At 36.5% G+C, this 16,121-nt stretch overlaps 1 protein-coding gene across 1 annotated transcript in view; it reads left to right on the top strand.

Moving 5' to 3' along the window:
- Positions 1–16,121, top strand: part of LOC126101082 (phenoloxidase 2-like) — a 99,166-nt gene that overhangs the window by 79,698 nt on the left and 3,347 nt on the right. The window contains exons 10-11 of the mRNA XM_049911760.1: positions 454–651; positions 8,195–8,330. Coding sequence (XP_049767717.1) covers positions 454–651; positions 8,195–8,330 — 334 coding nt within the window. The remainder of the gene's footprint in view (positions 1–453; positions 652–8,194; positions 8,331–16,121) is intronic.

Here is a 16,121-nt window from a genome sequence, read left to right as displayed (position 1 = left end):
GTTGTTGACAATGGCATTAATGGCCGAAAGCTATAATTGTGTGAATCTTTTTGTTGTGCCTGTTGCAAATCAGCACCTCCGCTTTATGGTGAGTTGCAACTTTCCTTCTCTGATAATGTGACAGAATAGTGTATGAGCATAGTACACTCATGATCTGTTTGGAATGGCATTGTATCTGTCTGACATGTTACGCTGTAATCTTTCATACAGTTAATTTTATAATATATATTATTTTTTGCAGTCTCTTGGTGTCATTATTCATAATTGTGCAATCACATTAACCTCCTATGTCTCTTTGCTTGGATTAGTGTGCTTTTATTACGTAAACTTGACTCATAGCATAATGCAGCATTTACTGTCTAATCAACAACACATATATAACTAAATTAAAGTAAACAAATATTTAAGCACAGTTTAGCTATTGTAACAGTTAAAAATTTTTATGATATACAGCTCAGTTTTGATGGAATTCGGGTTACTGGAGTGGAGGTTGCAACACAAAATCTACCGAATATACCAAGTAATGAATTTGTCACATATTGGCAACAAAATGATATCGATTTGTCAAGAGGATTGGATTTTGCACCAAGAGGCCCAGTGTTTGTTCGATTTACACATTTGCAACATGCACCATTTGTAACTAGAATTACGGTGAGTATTTTATTACTCATATGCTTTGTTGATTGTAAGCTGTATATATTAAATTTTATATTGATTCTGACATTTCTTCATTCATTAATTCTGCAAATCAGTACATACCCAGGGGTTGATCATTTATAAAAAAGTTATTTACTCCTATTTCTTATTCATAGCAAAATATGCTGTATTTCAGAATAGTTTAAAAAGAGAGATCTGAATGAAACACACCTGGCTCTCAAGAGAACAATGTGTGATGCCTTCAGTGACTACCATAGCAGAATATTGTCATATGATCTTTCACAAAACCCAAAGAAATTCTCATCATATATGAAAGCTGTTAGTGGCACCAAAGTTAGTGTCCAGTCCCTAGTGAATGAGACAAGAACTGAAACTGAGGGTAGCAAAGGAAAAGCTGAAATGCTGAACTGCATTTTCAAATGTTCCTTTACAAAGGAAAACCCAGGATTCCGAAAACATTGATCATGTGAAACCCAACTCACATTTTTTTTTTTTTTTTTTTTTTTGCAGGATATACTGAAAGCTTTGGATCAAGGCACCCAAGTCGATGCAGTATTTCTTGAATTCTGATAGGCATTTGACTCAGTAACACACCTGTGCTTATTGTCAAAAGTATGCTCATATTGGGTATGAAGTGAAATTTGTGGCTGGACTGAGGACTTTTTGATAGGGAGGACACAGCATATTATTATGGCTGGAGAGCCATCATCAGATGTATAAGTAACTTCATATGTGCCTCAGGAAGTGCGTTGGGACCCTTGCTGTTCACTTTGTTTATCAATGATCTTGCAGACAATATTAGTAGTAACCTCAGACTTTTTGCAGATGATGCATTTATCTATGATGAAGTACTGTCTGAAAGAAGCTTCATAAATATTCAGTTACATCTTGATAAGATTTCAAAGTGGTGCAAAGATTTGCAACTTGCTTTAAATGTTCAGAAATGTAAAATTGTGCATTTTACAAAATGGAAAAATGTAATATCCTATGACTATAGTATCAGTGAATCACTATTAGAATCAGCCAACTCATACAAATACCGGGGTGTAACGTTTGTAGGGCTATCAAATGGGAGGACCACATAGGCTTAGGCATGGGTAAAGCAAATGGTAGACTTTGGTTTATTGGTAGAATATTGGGGAAGTTCAATCTGTCTACAAAGAAGATTGCTCACAGATCACTTGTGTGACTGGTTCTAGAATATTGCTCAAGTGTGTGGGAGCCACATCAAATACGACTAATGGGAGATGTTGAATGTATACAGAGAAAGGCAGCATGAATGGTCACAGATTTGTTTGATTCATGGCAGAGTGGCACAGAGGTACTGAAGGAACTGAACTGGAAAAATCTTGAAAATAGACAAACTATCCCAAGAAAGTGTGTTAAAAAAGTTTCAAGAACCACCTTTAAATGGTGACTCTTGGAATATACTACAGTCCCGTATGTATTGCTCACATAGGGCTCATGAGGATAAGAGTAGAATAATTACTGCACATACCGAGGCATTTAAACAATCATTCTTCCCACTCTCCATACATGAATGGAATGGGAAGAAACCAAAATGACTGGTACAATAGGTCTTGCTCTCTGCCATGCACATCATGGAAGTTTGTAGAGTATAGACATAGATGTAGATGTTAATGCAAACTAGGCAATGCCATGAGGCAGCATTCATTAGCATATTTACCACACATTTCTTAAAGTGCATTCAGGGGGATATGAGGTCACTGCAACAGCTCCTAGGCTAAAACCATTTTCAAATGTTTGGTGCCAGTAACAAGAAATACAATTAAGATTTTATTAGAAACATAGGTCAAGCATTTGTTTGGCTTTCAACAATGTGAAATTCTATAGTGCTCTTGAATCATTCCTCACAAACAACTGTGGTGCCTTATGTGGAGTCCTGCATTATTTTGTTCTATAAAATGAGGCATAAACTCCCTTGTTACAAATCTGTGAGGTAGCTAAAGATTATCCAAAAGTTGTACACAAATCAGACTGCTTTATATGAGTTAAAGGATAGGAAATGGAGGTAGGACTGAGCGAGATAGGGTTATAGCCTATCTGAAATGATATCCAATTTGTACGCACAGCAAACAATAAAGGAAAATAAGAGGAGACGAAATAAACTGAGGTTTGCTAATCACTTTGTAATTCTGCCAGTGAAAGCAAAGGACTTGGAGGATAAGTTGAACAGAATTGATAGTGACTTGGAAGTGGTTCTAAGATTAACTTCAATAAAACTAAAACAAGAGTGTTAGGGTGTGGTCACATTAAATTAGGTAATGCTGGGGGAATTAGATTGTAACTGAGGTACCAGATGTAGTATACGAATTTGGAAAAATAACTGACAGTGGCAAAATAAAGATGATATCAAATGCAGACTGATAATAGCAAGAAAAGCTCTTCTGAAATGGATGATTATGTTATTATCAGATACAAGTTTAAGTGTTAGGAAGTCCTTTGTGAAAGTTCGTGGGGAGTGTAGCTTCTTATGGTAACAAAATGTGGGCAATAAGTAGTACAGTCAAGAAGAGAACAGAAGATTTTAAAATGTGGTGCTACAGAAGAATGGTGAAGGTCATATTGCTCTAATATATCTTCTCTTTTCTTCAAAGCCCTTATGTGAGATATTCGCTGGTGGCAGTAGAACCATTCTGCAGTCAGTCTCAAATGCTGGTTCTCTAAACTTCCTCAATAATGTTTCACAAAAAGAACGTCATCTTCCCTCCAGGGTTCCCGTTTGACTCAACACGAGATTGATATTCCATCTGGTCCTGGTGACCTATTTGTTTTCAACTCTTTCATTTGCTTCTCAACATCAGGGAACCTTATTTCTATGTTCTCTGTACAGGAGTCCGTGTGATGGTCAAGTGATAGTATGTATGTACGATCCTTCTATGTGAATGATTTTTTAAACTGAAATTTAAAAATTCAGATTTCCTTTTGCTGTCTTCTACTGCAATACTAGACTGGTTGACGAGTGTCTGAATATAAGCCTTCAATTTGCTTAGTAATTTTGTATACGATCAGAATTTTCTTATATCCTAAGCCATGCTTTTTGCTAATTTGATGGTGGAAGTTGTATGCTTCATGCATCAAGTTTTTATAAATGTTGTAGGAAAGTTATTGTAGAATGCAAATATTCTTGCAAAATATTAATACTTTAGGATTAAAGGAGACCACTCACCAAAAAGTAGAACTGTTGAGTTGTCGATAGGTGCACGCAAAAGAAAGAAAACTTGTCAGCTTTCAGAGTTATCATTTGACAAGCTAGAGTAAACTACACAAACACTGACACACATGCATACACAGGTCCATGTCCCTGCATGGTGCTAGCTAGACTAGAGTAGACCAGCCAGCACCATGCAGGGGGCATAGACATGTGTCTGTCTGTGTGTGTGTGTGTGTGTTTGAATATAGTTCGTTAAAGGATAACTCCAAAAGGTAGCAAGATTTTTTTTTTTTTTTTTTTTTTTTTTTTTTTTTTTTTTTTTTTTTTTTTTTTTTTTTGACCACTCGACAGTGTCTGTTCATTGTCTAAGTGGGTTTGTAACAACTTATTTGCTCTTTCTAACCTAGAAAATCCCCTAGCCTTCTTGATGGACTTATTAACTTTAGTAACCAATGTTGTTATGATGAATCATCATCAATAATCCCTGTCTCGATACTGAACTGTCAATAAGGTCAGCCCTGTTTATAGTTACAAGATTTAAAATATTTCCATTGCATGTGGTTTTTTGAACTACCCGCTCAAGACAGGGAATGTGTTCAGAACTGTTTCACAGGTCTGTGTGTCTGTACCACCTGCAACAAATCCACAGACATCACAGTCTTTACTAGGTAGGTTAAAGTCATCCCCAACTAACACTGCACGATCAGGGTATTTTCACACTGCTAACTGTAGAGTTTCTTTGAATTATTCTACAGCTGTTACAGTGGAATCGGCAGTCCTTAAAAAAACATCGGATGATTAACTGGAGTTCACCTAGACTGGTCACTTGCATCCATGCAACTTTGTGGTCAGACTCAATTTTGACCTCAATAGATGTAATAGTTTTGTCAACTGCAATGAACATTCCCTCCTTCTATGATGCCTAACCTGTCTTTTCAGTGTATTTTACATCCCTTGTTGAATATTTCAGAGCTTTGTACTTAAGGATTCAGCCAGCTATCAGTTTCAAGTTGAGCGTGACAGATTTCCTGAAGTGCAGAAACTGATGAAGAGGTGTTTAACTAATTGAGGAGAATAGACTCACATGGTAGACTAGCGTGGAGAGCTGTGTTAAACAACAATAAATATGCTTTGAGGGTGATGTTGAACCTTAAATAAAAAGTAAGAATAGGATGTTGCTGATTCTGTTGCTCTCTGGTATTTCATTAAGTTCTTGTTCACCCATGAAAATGATGTGTGAAATGGGATTTATTTGCCTGCCAATGTTCAGTTTTCAAAGTGTTTGATTTGTTATACTTAAGAAAAGCCAAGTTTAAAGTGGAACATAGTTAAGTTTATTTTTTATTTTTATTTTTTAAGAAAAAGGATGACAGTTCTTATATTATTTTGTGCACATTAATTCAAAATCATTTATAATTAAAACGGTTTGTTATGCAGGGCACAGGCCAAATGAATAAAAGAGAGCTCATTAAAAAAGAAATTGCTTCACATTAGTTTTACACCCATTATTGCAATGTAATTCACTTATATGATACAATTGTATTATTCAGATTGTAAAATGGCCTTTCCAGTATGTTGGGAAGAAAGAGTAACACTTTTTTCACTAATTAAGTTATAGAGTATTCTTTTCAAGTGAATCAAGCTACAAGTTAAATGTATTCCAGCCTTTCAGTTTGCTATAAATGTCTAATCCCATATACTGTCCTATCTGCAAATGAAGTTTTAAATAGTCTAAATTAAACATTAGAGAGTCCAGGTTGGAGTATCAACAATTATGAAAAGAATAGATTGCTACTCACTGTAAAGATGACACATTGAGCTGCAGAGTGGTTCAATAGAAAGACTGTTATACATTGAGTTTTTGACCAAAGCCTTCTTCATAATGGAAACACGCACACATTCACACGAGCAAGCACATCTCACATGCACATGACCACTGTCCCTGGTTGCTCTGGCAGGCCTGTGTCAAATAAAGCAGCAACCTGTAATAAATAGTCTGTGAGAAGTTTAACATCTCCTCAAAGTCACATGCTATAATTATGCTTGAAATAACATTTTCCAGTGTGCAATAGTTGTTAAGCAAGAAAATATAAACTTCTAAATGTACACAGGAGGAATTATTGATATTTTTAAATGCTGGTCATAATAAATCTCTTTGCTAGACAAGACATGCTTGTGGTCATCTTTAGCAGCCTTGTGGTGTTAGATGAATGTTTCCAGACAATTATCCTTTATCAAATAACTGAATTTAAGTAACTGTGATAGTCTATATGTGGCTTCCAATTTCAAATTTTTTCCATTTGAGACTTAAAAATTTCATATGGCTTGCTTCTGGCATTTGCTGACCAATTAAGGTTACTTTTATTATATTTTTTTCATAAAATATTTACTGGTTTGAGCTGAAGGTTGTCTTTCTGACCTATGACATGTACACCCCCCCCCCCCCCCATCCTCCCCTCCAATGCACTACAGTAAGCACAAGTCAATCAGGTCCATTAAACCATGCTGGACTTTTTGAGGACCCTCTGTCATTTGCTGCATCCATGCAATGAAAAGACTTCTTTGACTGCTGCCATATGGCATAGAATCAACTTAAAGTCAGTGATGAACTTCATCTGACATAATTAATGTCTACATTCAACTGTATCCCTGCCCCACACCAAGTTATCTGCAGATAACTTTCCAGTTTCTAAACCCAGTTTCTTCCCAAGATCTATTCCCAATAAGGCCACCCTCACAATTGTAGAAAGAATTGTTGTACATTACTTCTAAACAGAACATGGCCTGCTCACTTTTTCTGCAGCCAAGGCTCCACCATTGTCAGTAAGGGCTGTAAGTGATGGGGCACTCCGCTGAGGTAAATCCACTTACAGGCCATGTTGCAGTGATCTTATTTCAGAATTGCATGACCTCCACTCACTTCTCAAACACACACACACACACACACAACATTGTTGTCTGCCAGTGTTGCAGCTCGACTGTGTCAAGTAGTAATGTTAGGGAAAAAGGGGGGGCAGGGGGGGGGGGGGCTGGAGAGAAAGGAGATAGAAGAAGAAAATTTCTCTCTGGAATTTATCTGCTTTCTCACTCCTCCAATCCCCAGACATGCTCTTATTATATGCTTCCTAAGATCCAGAACACAATCACCCATGTTACCACACTGATCACCAGTGCCCACGGTCTTGTCATCTCTCCCAAAGCCCTCTCCCAAAGCCCAATTAAACACTAAACCCACAACTCCTTCCTGATAACCATAACCAACTACATCCTTTACCATTCCTACTTTGAAGATATCACAAGGAGATCTACATCACTACCGTGAACACTTAGAGGGAACCATTCTATGAAATTCTGTTCATGGGCCATCTTTAGGATCTTCGGCAACCACACACAGTTTTAACACATTCATGTGCTTCAGACTCCCTGATGATCTGAGCCCATGGCAGAAAATCCCTATTATTATTCCCCCAGAACCTCAAAATCTTCTCTCTCATTCGTTTTCCTTCTCCTCAGGTCAACAAGCCACCTTCCTGAATGATGACCTCGACTCACTCGAAGCTCCACAAGCATCTTTGTTCACATCATACTTAATAATTACCAGTCACTTCCCTTCTTCAACAGTTACCAATCGTTTTGCTTCAAGAACACCCTCCCACTGTGCCTGCCCACCCGTGAGCACTGTATCAAGAGAGTCAAAAAACCCTTCTCCCAGTATGCTGAAGGTTTTGCCAAGGCCTTCACAAATTGAAACTACCATTTCATCTAAGACCAGTAACAGTTCTCTTGTGTTCTATCTCTACACACATCCAATACTCCCTGCACTTTGTGCTGACTGGCCACTGAGGGTGGTACCTTCCTCAGTCTATATCACTTGGGACTGGAACAACAGAATCTCATTCTCCTCCAGGACTTTTACTACCTTTTGTAATCCTCTGGAATAAGAAACCTCTGCACTACCCAGCTCCTTCTAAACGAATATTCCATTGCCTGCCAGATCAGTGCATTCTAGAACTTTTGTGGGTGGAGACACTGTAACTTATTGTTTATTCCTGCAACCCCTGTGGCCATACCACCTCTAAACTTTAGCCTCCACCAGCATATCACATGATCTTTTGTAATCCTCTCCCTTCTTGTTCATCTCTTTTTTTTTTAACCTTCCACAACCTAACCCTCTCTCTTTCCTGTGGAAAGAACTATTAGATCTAAATTCATGGAAATGTGTAACTTTTACTTCTAAAGGTATCAGTAGCACTACACATCTTACCTCCTAAGGTAAGTATCCACAAGAAATTATGTCTAATTATATTACAATTCATTATTTGCATATGACTCTTCTTCAGTTTATTTTATTAATGTTTCTAGGTTGATAACACTGGTGGTCCAAGAATAGGCACAGTGAGAATTTTCATGGCACCAAAGTTTGATGAGAGGGGACTTCCAATGTTGCTACGTGATCAAAGAACTCTCTTCATTGAAATTGATAAATTCTTTGTCCAGTGTAAGTCTCTCTACTACTTTTATGGAAATTTTCATGGAATATGCTTCATATTTGTTGAACATTATTGATACTATTATTTATTTTTTGTGGTTATACTTTTCTATACAAAATCTTCCCCTTACCTAAATTTCTTTGAAATTAATACTGGGGCAGAGACAGCAGTGAGTAATAATAAGACAACATTGTTGACTGATCTGAAGTAATTCATGTCTCACTCATTAAACTGTCAACAGTCAGTAATTAACAGTGGTATGAAGTATAGTCTGCTATTATTGTTTCTCTAGATACTCCATGAGAACTTTGATTAAATAGAGTCCATTAATCATGTTCAGTTCATTAATCATGTTCAGTTCATTAATCATGTTCAGCAGTATTCCTGCTACATAACTTTATTCAGCAGATCAAAAGTTCAGATTCCAAACAACATTGTATATTACTGGTTCTAGTCTAAATAGTGTTAACACTTTACCCTCAGTCATAATACACCAAAAGATGAGGCTAGTGTAAACAGAGACTGAAGGCAGTACAACCTGCATTACATAAAAGTATTGTACGTGACAAACCGACAGACAGATGAGACAAATAATAATAACAAGTACCATAAATAAATAAAGAATAAAAATCAGTACCTGTAAATTGGGGTAGTGTGCATGATTGATTAAAAAAAGATGCGAGAATTCAAAGAAAACAAATTATAGGTATAGAACGTAAAAGATATGAAAGTCAGATTCATATAACAGGAAAACAGTACCGGTACTTAATATACACGCAGTAAGCTATTGCAATATATGTAATTTATGTACATTAAACATAGAAAGGTTAAATCAAAATTAACCCATAGGTACTCAAACAACTCATATTGATATATATTTTTTGTGTTACTGCTCTTTATTAGATCAAGTTATATGCAAAGGTATACCATAATTTATAGATGATAATACGCAATGGACTACAAGACACAATTTAACTTTTAACCATTTTTAATAACATTTTTACCATTTTTATTATTAGACTTCAAAGTCAGACTAAAAAGAAATTCATAGTTTATAAAACCAAACTGATCTTTAAAATCTCTGGAAATCATCATCTGAACTTTCTTTTGCTTCTTCTTCCTCTTTGTCTTTATCATTGTCCTGTTCTTGTATAAAATGGTCTTCACTGCCATGGAAAACGTTACTTATGGCGCACTGCATGAAAGATCTAACAATAATGTCTTCTCTCACTCTTTATCATGACTGTTTTATCCACTGATACGTTTATTTGATTGTAGGTCATTTTAAAGCTCTCTTCAGCATGAATTCCTGTTGGGTTTAATCTGCTGTCTATTTGTTCCATTCCTGTCGTCTGCACTCTTTAAATGGTTTATTTACTGAGAGGTAGCAAATGTGAAGTAAGTCCTTCCAGAATAACAGTAAGCTCTGTATTTCCCTGTCTCAATTTCTCTTTCACAGAATTTTTGAAATGACTACTAAGCTGATCTAGCACAAGAAGAGATCTTTTCTTCAATAAAGCACCTTTCATTACCTCTCACACTGTTAATCCATAATTTTATACCAGCCTTGTCCATCCAACCCTTATCATGTACTTGAGCAACAACACCTGGCAGTATTTCAGAAGGGTTTGGGATTGTTTTGTGCTTGAAAATTATGACTGTATTAAGTTTAGTACCATCAGCACAACATGTAAAGACAATAGTGTACTGTATTTTTTCATACCCACTTGTTTTTATAATTACAGTTTTAGTGTCTTTCATGGCAACAGTTCTGTTACTTGGCACTGCAAATAACAGAGGAGATCTGTTCATATTTGCCATTGGGCTTAGTTCCAAACTGGTTTTCTTTCGATGTTGAACAATAAAGCACTGGAAAGATAATATTTTCTCTTCATACTTTTGTGGCATTTTCTGAAGAATTTTGGTTTTGGTTTGCATGCTAATTCCATGATGCTTCATTATCTCTGGAGCTCGGCAGACACATGTGTATGAATCTCTTGCTAAGTTAAGTAATTAATATTGAAATAAGAGCTAATTTAGTTAATATTACATTTTAGACTAGTGTCTTCTCTAGGCGTATATACTTCTTCTCTAGGCTATCTATTGAAGGTTTCGCTCTTCTGAACAAATTTAGATTGAAAAGGAAGTATTTTATAAAAGGCCGGTAGTTGCTAGTTATGTTTATGTTTTTTAGGCGTAAATTTCACGCAAGTGTAGATTTTCGTTTTGCCTAGCGTTATTGCTTCAAAGTCAAATTAATTCACTTTGGTCATACAGAGTTTAGGTAGTTAAAACTTTTGGAAGTAAGTTTAAAATTTGTTTATATTAGTGTTTATTTACGGATTAGTAGGCTACGAAACTGCTGTGGTCTTCTGCCAACTTATTCTCTGCTTTTGTGTTAAGTTTGCCTATCAAACCATTTGTGACAAATTTGAAAGATGGGGTGTTCTGTGTAGACTGTAAGTTATGGTTTCATTGGGGCGGATGTAGTGGTGAGGAAATGAGGGTAGAAAATGAGGCTCTTCCTTGGCAATGTAGATTATGTAGACAGGACAGAAAAATCGCTGAACAGGAGGCAAAAATTTGTGCCCTTAAGGCTGAATTAGAAAACGTGAACTTGGAATTATGTAGGTTAAGGGAGGAAAAAGATTCTGGGAACTGGGAAAAGGCAGCAAACAAAGGGCGAAAAAGGGAAACACTTGAAAAAACTCCAGAAATTCAATTAGTAAATCAGTTTGGCTTGCTATTTGAAGTGGAGGAAGGGCCTCATCCAGATGTAGTTGAAAGTAGGTTGAAGCAGAATATTAGCTTGAAGAAAAAAAGACAGGTTGGGAACAAACCAGAATAGGAAAATAAGAATTCTGCTTATAGGCAGCAGTCATGGGAGGGGTGTGGGCTAGCTGTTTCAGGAGAAATTAGGTGCAGGGTACCAGAACACAAGTTTTGTGAAACCAAGTGCTAGCCTTAGCCAGGTAACAGAAAACTTAGGTCAGCTATGCAGCGACTTTGAGAAGGAAGATCAGGTAATTATAGTTGGGGGAGCAGGAAACAGCCTGGCTATGAATCCAAGATACAGTATTAGGAGTGACCTGGATAAAATATGAGCAGAAACTGAGCACATAAATGTGAGGTTTGTGGAGGTCTTTCAGCGCCATGATCAGCCCTGGGTAAACACTGCCGTAAGGCATGTTAACACTGAGCAGAACAGGATGCTCCAGACACTGGCAAAATCTCGCATAAGTGTTGTTCCAGTATATGCTATTGGTAGGTGGGGATACACTACACATGGCCTGCACCTGAATAGGACGGGGAAAAATAAGTTAGCTTCTTTATTAGCAGAAACTGTAAGGGGATCCACAGTCACACAAGGGGTGATCCCTGTGGTTAATGGGTCCAGGCAGACAGGTTTTTTAGGTTAAAGCCAAAGTCCAGACAGATGACAATCAAGATAAATAGAATAAAAGAAACTTCATGTACAATAAATAGGGGTAAAGCTAAGGACAGTATCAACTTACTTCATCAAAATATCAGGGGAATAAAAAATAAAGCAGATGAGCTATTAGTGTGTTTATATGATCTCAAAGATGAGAATGAGATTGATATACTCTGTCTGAACACCAAGTAACTGTGGGCATGGATAGTGTCAGTATAGGTGGGTATAATTTAACATCTTACACTTGTAGATCTTGGATCGATAAAGGAGGAGTTGCCATTTTCATAAAACAAGGGTATAAATGCAAAACTCTAGAAGTAAGCAAATTTTGTGTTGATCAGCACATTGAGGTTTGTGCATGTGAACTTCTGCTAGGTATTGTAGTACTGATATTAGTAACAGTGTACATGTCCCCATTAGGAGACTGGGAGCTGTTCATAAAAAAGTTTGACTCCCTATTGTGCTGTCTTTCAGACAAAAAGGAGAAGTTATTAATCTGTGGTGATTTCAATGTAAACTTTCTAAGTAATCCTGATAGGAAAAGTGAACTAGAAGTGTTATTAACAATATATAACTTAGAATCAGTGATCGATTTCCCTACACATATAGCTCAAGACAGTAGCACGTTAACAGATAATGTATTTGTACAGAAATAGGATGTAGAACAAACATATGCTTTCCCTGTGGGAAATGGATTGTCAGACCATGATGCATAACTGATTAACTTACAAAACCTAACAGGGTGTACAGTTCAGAAACCTTTAAGTAAAAGTGTGAGGTCACTCAACCCAGTATCGATAGAGCACTTCAGAGAAAGCTTAAGAAATTGGGGAGATGTATATAATGAGCCAAATGCTAATGATAAATGAAACATATTTCTTGATACATTTATATCCCTCTTTGAACATTGGTTCCCAAAGAGAATTAGTAAATGTAACACCACACACTTTTCAAGAAACCTTGGATTACTAAAGGTATTAAAGTGCCTTCAGAAAGAAAAAGAAAACTGTATGAGACAGCAAGAACTAGTAAAGATCCAGAAGTAGTTTTACACTATAAAAATTATTGTAACATACTGAGAAAAGTTGTAAGGTAATCAAGAAATATGTAGGTTAGAGAAGAAATTAACAACACTGGCAATAAAACAAAATCAGTATGGAATGTTGTTAGAAGGGAGACAGAAAAAGTAACCGCTAGGGTAGGTAGTATAACTATTAAAGAGAACAAGACCATCTTAACCAACAGTACACAAGTAGCTAATGTATTTAACAACCATTTATTAAGTGCAGGAGAAAAAATTGGTGAGAACAGTTTAAAAGAAAAAGCCAGGCAGTGCATGGAAGAGTCTGTTTTGAAAAACTTTAGTAAGATTAAGTTTCACCTTATAACCTCTTGTGAAATAAATAAAATTATTAAATCTATGAAAAGTAAATGTTCTGTTGGAGTAGATGACGTCTCTTAAGATATTAAAACAATGTGGAGCAATTACAGCTGATGTTCTGAGTCACATATGTAATGCATCACTGACTCAAGGTATTTTCCCAGACAGGTTAAAATATGCCATTGTCAGGCATCTCTACAAAAAGGGGGACACCACAGATGTCAATAATTATCGGCCAGTATCCTTGCTTATAGCATTTTCAAGAATCTTTGAGAAAATAATGTACTCAAAAGTGGTTAGCCATCTCAACAGTAATGGGATACTTAGTAAATCAGAGTTCGGATTTCAAAAATGCTGTTCCACTGAGACAGCAATATACAATTTCACTGTCTACATAATAGAGACTTTAAATAGTAAAATGTCACCAATAGAAATTTTCTGTGACTTGTCCAAAGCATTTGATTGTGTGAACCATGACATTATGTTACAGAAATTACAATTCTATGGTATAAATGAAATAGCATATGAGTAGTTTAAGTCATACCTACAGAACAGGAAGCAAAAAGTTTCCTTATATGAGTCAAATGATTTAAATGAGTTTTCCACTTCATCTAACTGGGGTGAAATTACATTAGGTGTTCCACAGGGTTCAATCATGGGTCCCCTTCTGTTCTTGTATATGTGAATGACCTCCCTCCCTCTCTGAAACAGGAAGCTGAAGTGACACTGTTTGCTGATGATACAAGGATCTATATTAATCCAGTAAAAGAAACTCCAATTGAAAATGCTACAAATAGCGCCTTTGGAAAAGTCATTAATTGGTTTTCTGCAAATGGGCTTGCCCTAAACTTTGAAAAAAAACACAGTACATACAATTTTCTGCTGCAAAAGGTACAGTTCCTTCAATAAATATAACACAACCACAGAATCAGTAAGCAGTGTGGGAGCATACTAAGTTTTTGGGTGTACAGCTAGATGAGAATCTTCAGAGCAATTGCCAATTTTGAGGATATAGAAATTAGTAAGCTAACATACTTTGCATACTTTCACTCTCTGATGTCATACAGAATAATGTTTTGGGGTAACTCAACATTTAGACAAAGTATTCACTGCTCAAAAGAAAGTGGTTAGAATAATGTGGGGTTCATAGTCGCACATCTTGTAGGCATCTTTTTAAAAGATTGGGAATTCTTACAGCACCCTCACATTACATTTACTCACAAATGAAATTTGTTCTCAACAACATGGACCAATTTAAAAACAACAGTGACATTCATGATTATAATACCAGAAAAAAGAAGGACTTACACTATCCTTTACTCAACCTATCTGTGGCTCATAAACGGGTAAAATATGCTGCTATAAAAATTTTCGACAAATTACCAGATGAAATAAAATGTCTGACAGACTGCAGTAATAGCTTCAAAAATAAATTGAAATCATATCTCCTTGACAACTCTTTCTATACCATAGATGAATTCCTGAATAGGAATAAATAAATCTATAATTTAAGGGAATGGGGTAAATAATAGAAATATCTTGTTTCATATGTGCATTCCTTGTGCACTTGACACATTCCACATCATAACGGCTACCGTACCATGCGACTGATCAATCGAACATGCAACCAACTAACTAACTAATTCATAAACCTGTAACACCAACCAAAACAACACTTACTGTTTGTTAAGTTCCACTGTAGTGCTAGCTTACAGGCATGTATTTGAATCATTTTTGAGTCAGTTCCAGTGTCATTTTGATAGTGTCCTTGAATCCATTTCAGTATGTCACTTTCTAGTTTTTACAATGGAAAATCCAGGATCGAAAATAACAGTATTATGAAAAGGATAGTTGCTACTCACCACCTCGTCCCTGTATGCTCCCACAAGCAGCACTTTAAATGTAGATAAAAATTTGAACTGGCAGGCACACATTGAATACCTGGCAAACAAACTGAGTGGCTTTGCATTTGCAGTGCAAATATTATCAACTGCAACTGACATGGACACACGAAAAGTAGCATATACATGCTATTTCGAATCCATTATTAGTTATGGTATTCCTTTTTTGAGTAACTTGACAAACATAGTGCAGATAATAAAAATACAGAAAAAAATCATTCAAAATATGTGCACTGCAAATCACAAAGAACCATGTTGACCATTATTTAGAAAACTCTGTCATCCTTATACATATATGAGATTATTATATTTTTGTACACCAGACGTGAATTATCGGAGGGAAACCATTTTGTCCTTTCACATGATACTAGAAACAAAGAAAATTTTATGCTCCCCACCCACCGCCTCAGACTGTATGCCCAGGGACCTCGTACATGCGAATGAAAATGTGTAATAAATTAAAAGGGAACAAGTTGATGCACACTGAAGTGTTAGTACTCAGTGGATGAATTCATGCAGGACAAACTGGAAATTTGAGCTGGATATAATGTGTTACACATTCCAAGAAATATCCTTATAGTGTTAAGATTTATTATACTGCTATTATTTATTCATGTAAAAATCACTGTAACTGTTTTATAAATTTTTGACATTTCTCCTGTACGCAAACCAAATGGATTGCAAATGCATGTCATGAGATGAATAAAACACAATTCACACATTTCACATTTACCATCCCCTGCACCTACCCTGCATCCCTTCCCCTCCCACCCCAGCCTCCTTCCTACCCCCACTACCCAGTTGCATCTCCCAACATGTGCTGCTGCTCGCAGTGTGGCCTCAGCAGCCAGAGACTGCAGTCGTGTGTGTGAGTTGCATTTGCTTGAGTGTGTGTGTGTGTGTGTGTGTGTGTGTGTGTGTGTGTGTGTGTGTGTGTGTGTGATCTAGCACTGACAAAGTCCTTGTTGGCCAAAAGCTCATTTTCTGACAGTCATTTTGCTGTGCCTATCTGCAACTCAGCATTTCCACTATGTGGTGAGTAGCAACTTTCTAGTTTTGGCCATTTTGCATTCAATTTTTTCAG

The sequence above is a fragment of the Schistocerca cancellata genome, chromosome 9, assembly GCF_023864275.1.
Source record: "Schistocerca cancellata isolate TAMUIC-IGC-003103 chromosome 9, iqSchCanc2.1, whole genome shotgun sequence".
Classification (NCBI taxonomy): domain Eukaryota; kingdom Metazoa; phylum Arthropoda; class Insecta; order Orthoptera; family Acrididae; genus Schistocerca; species Schistocerca cancellata.
The sequence above is the reverse complement of the archived record's forward strand: the minus strand, read 5'-3'. Positions and strand labels throughout refer to the sequence as shown.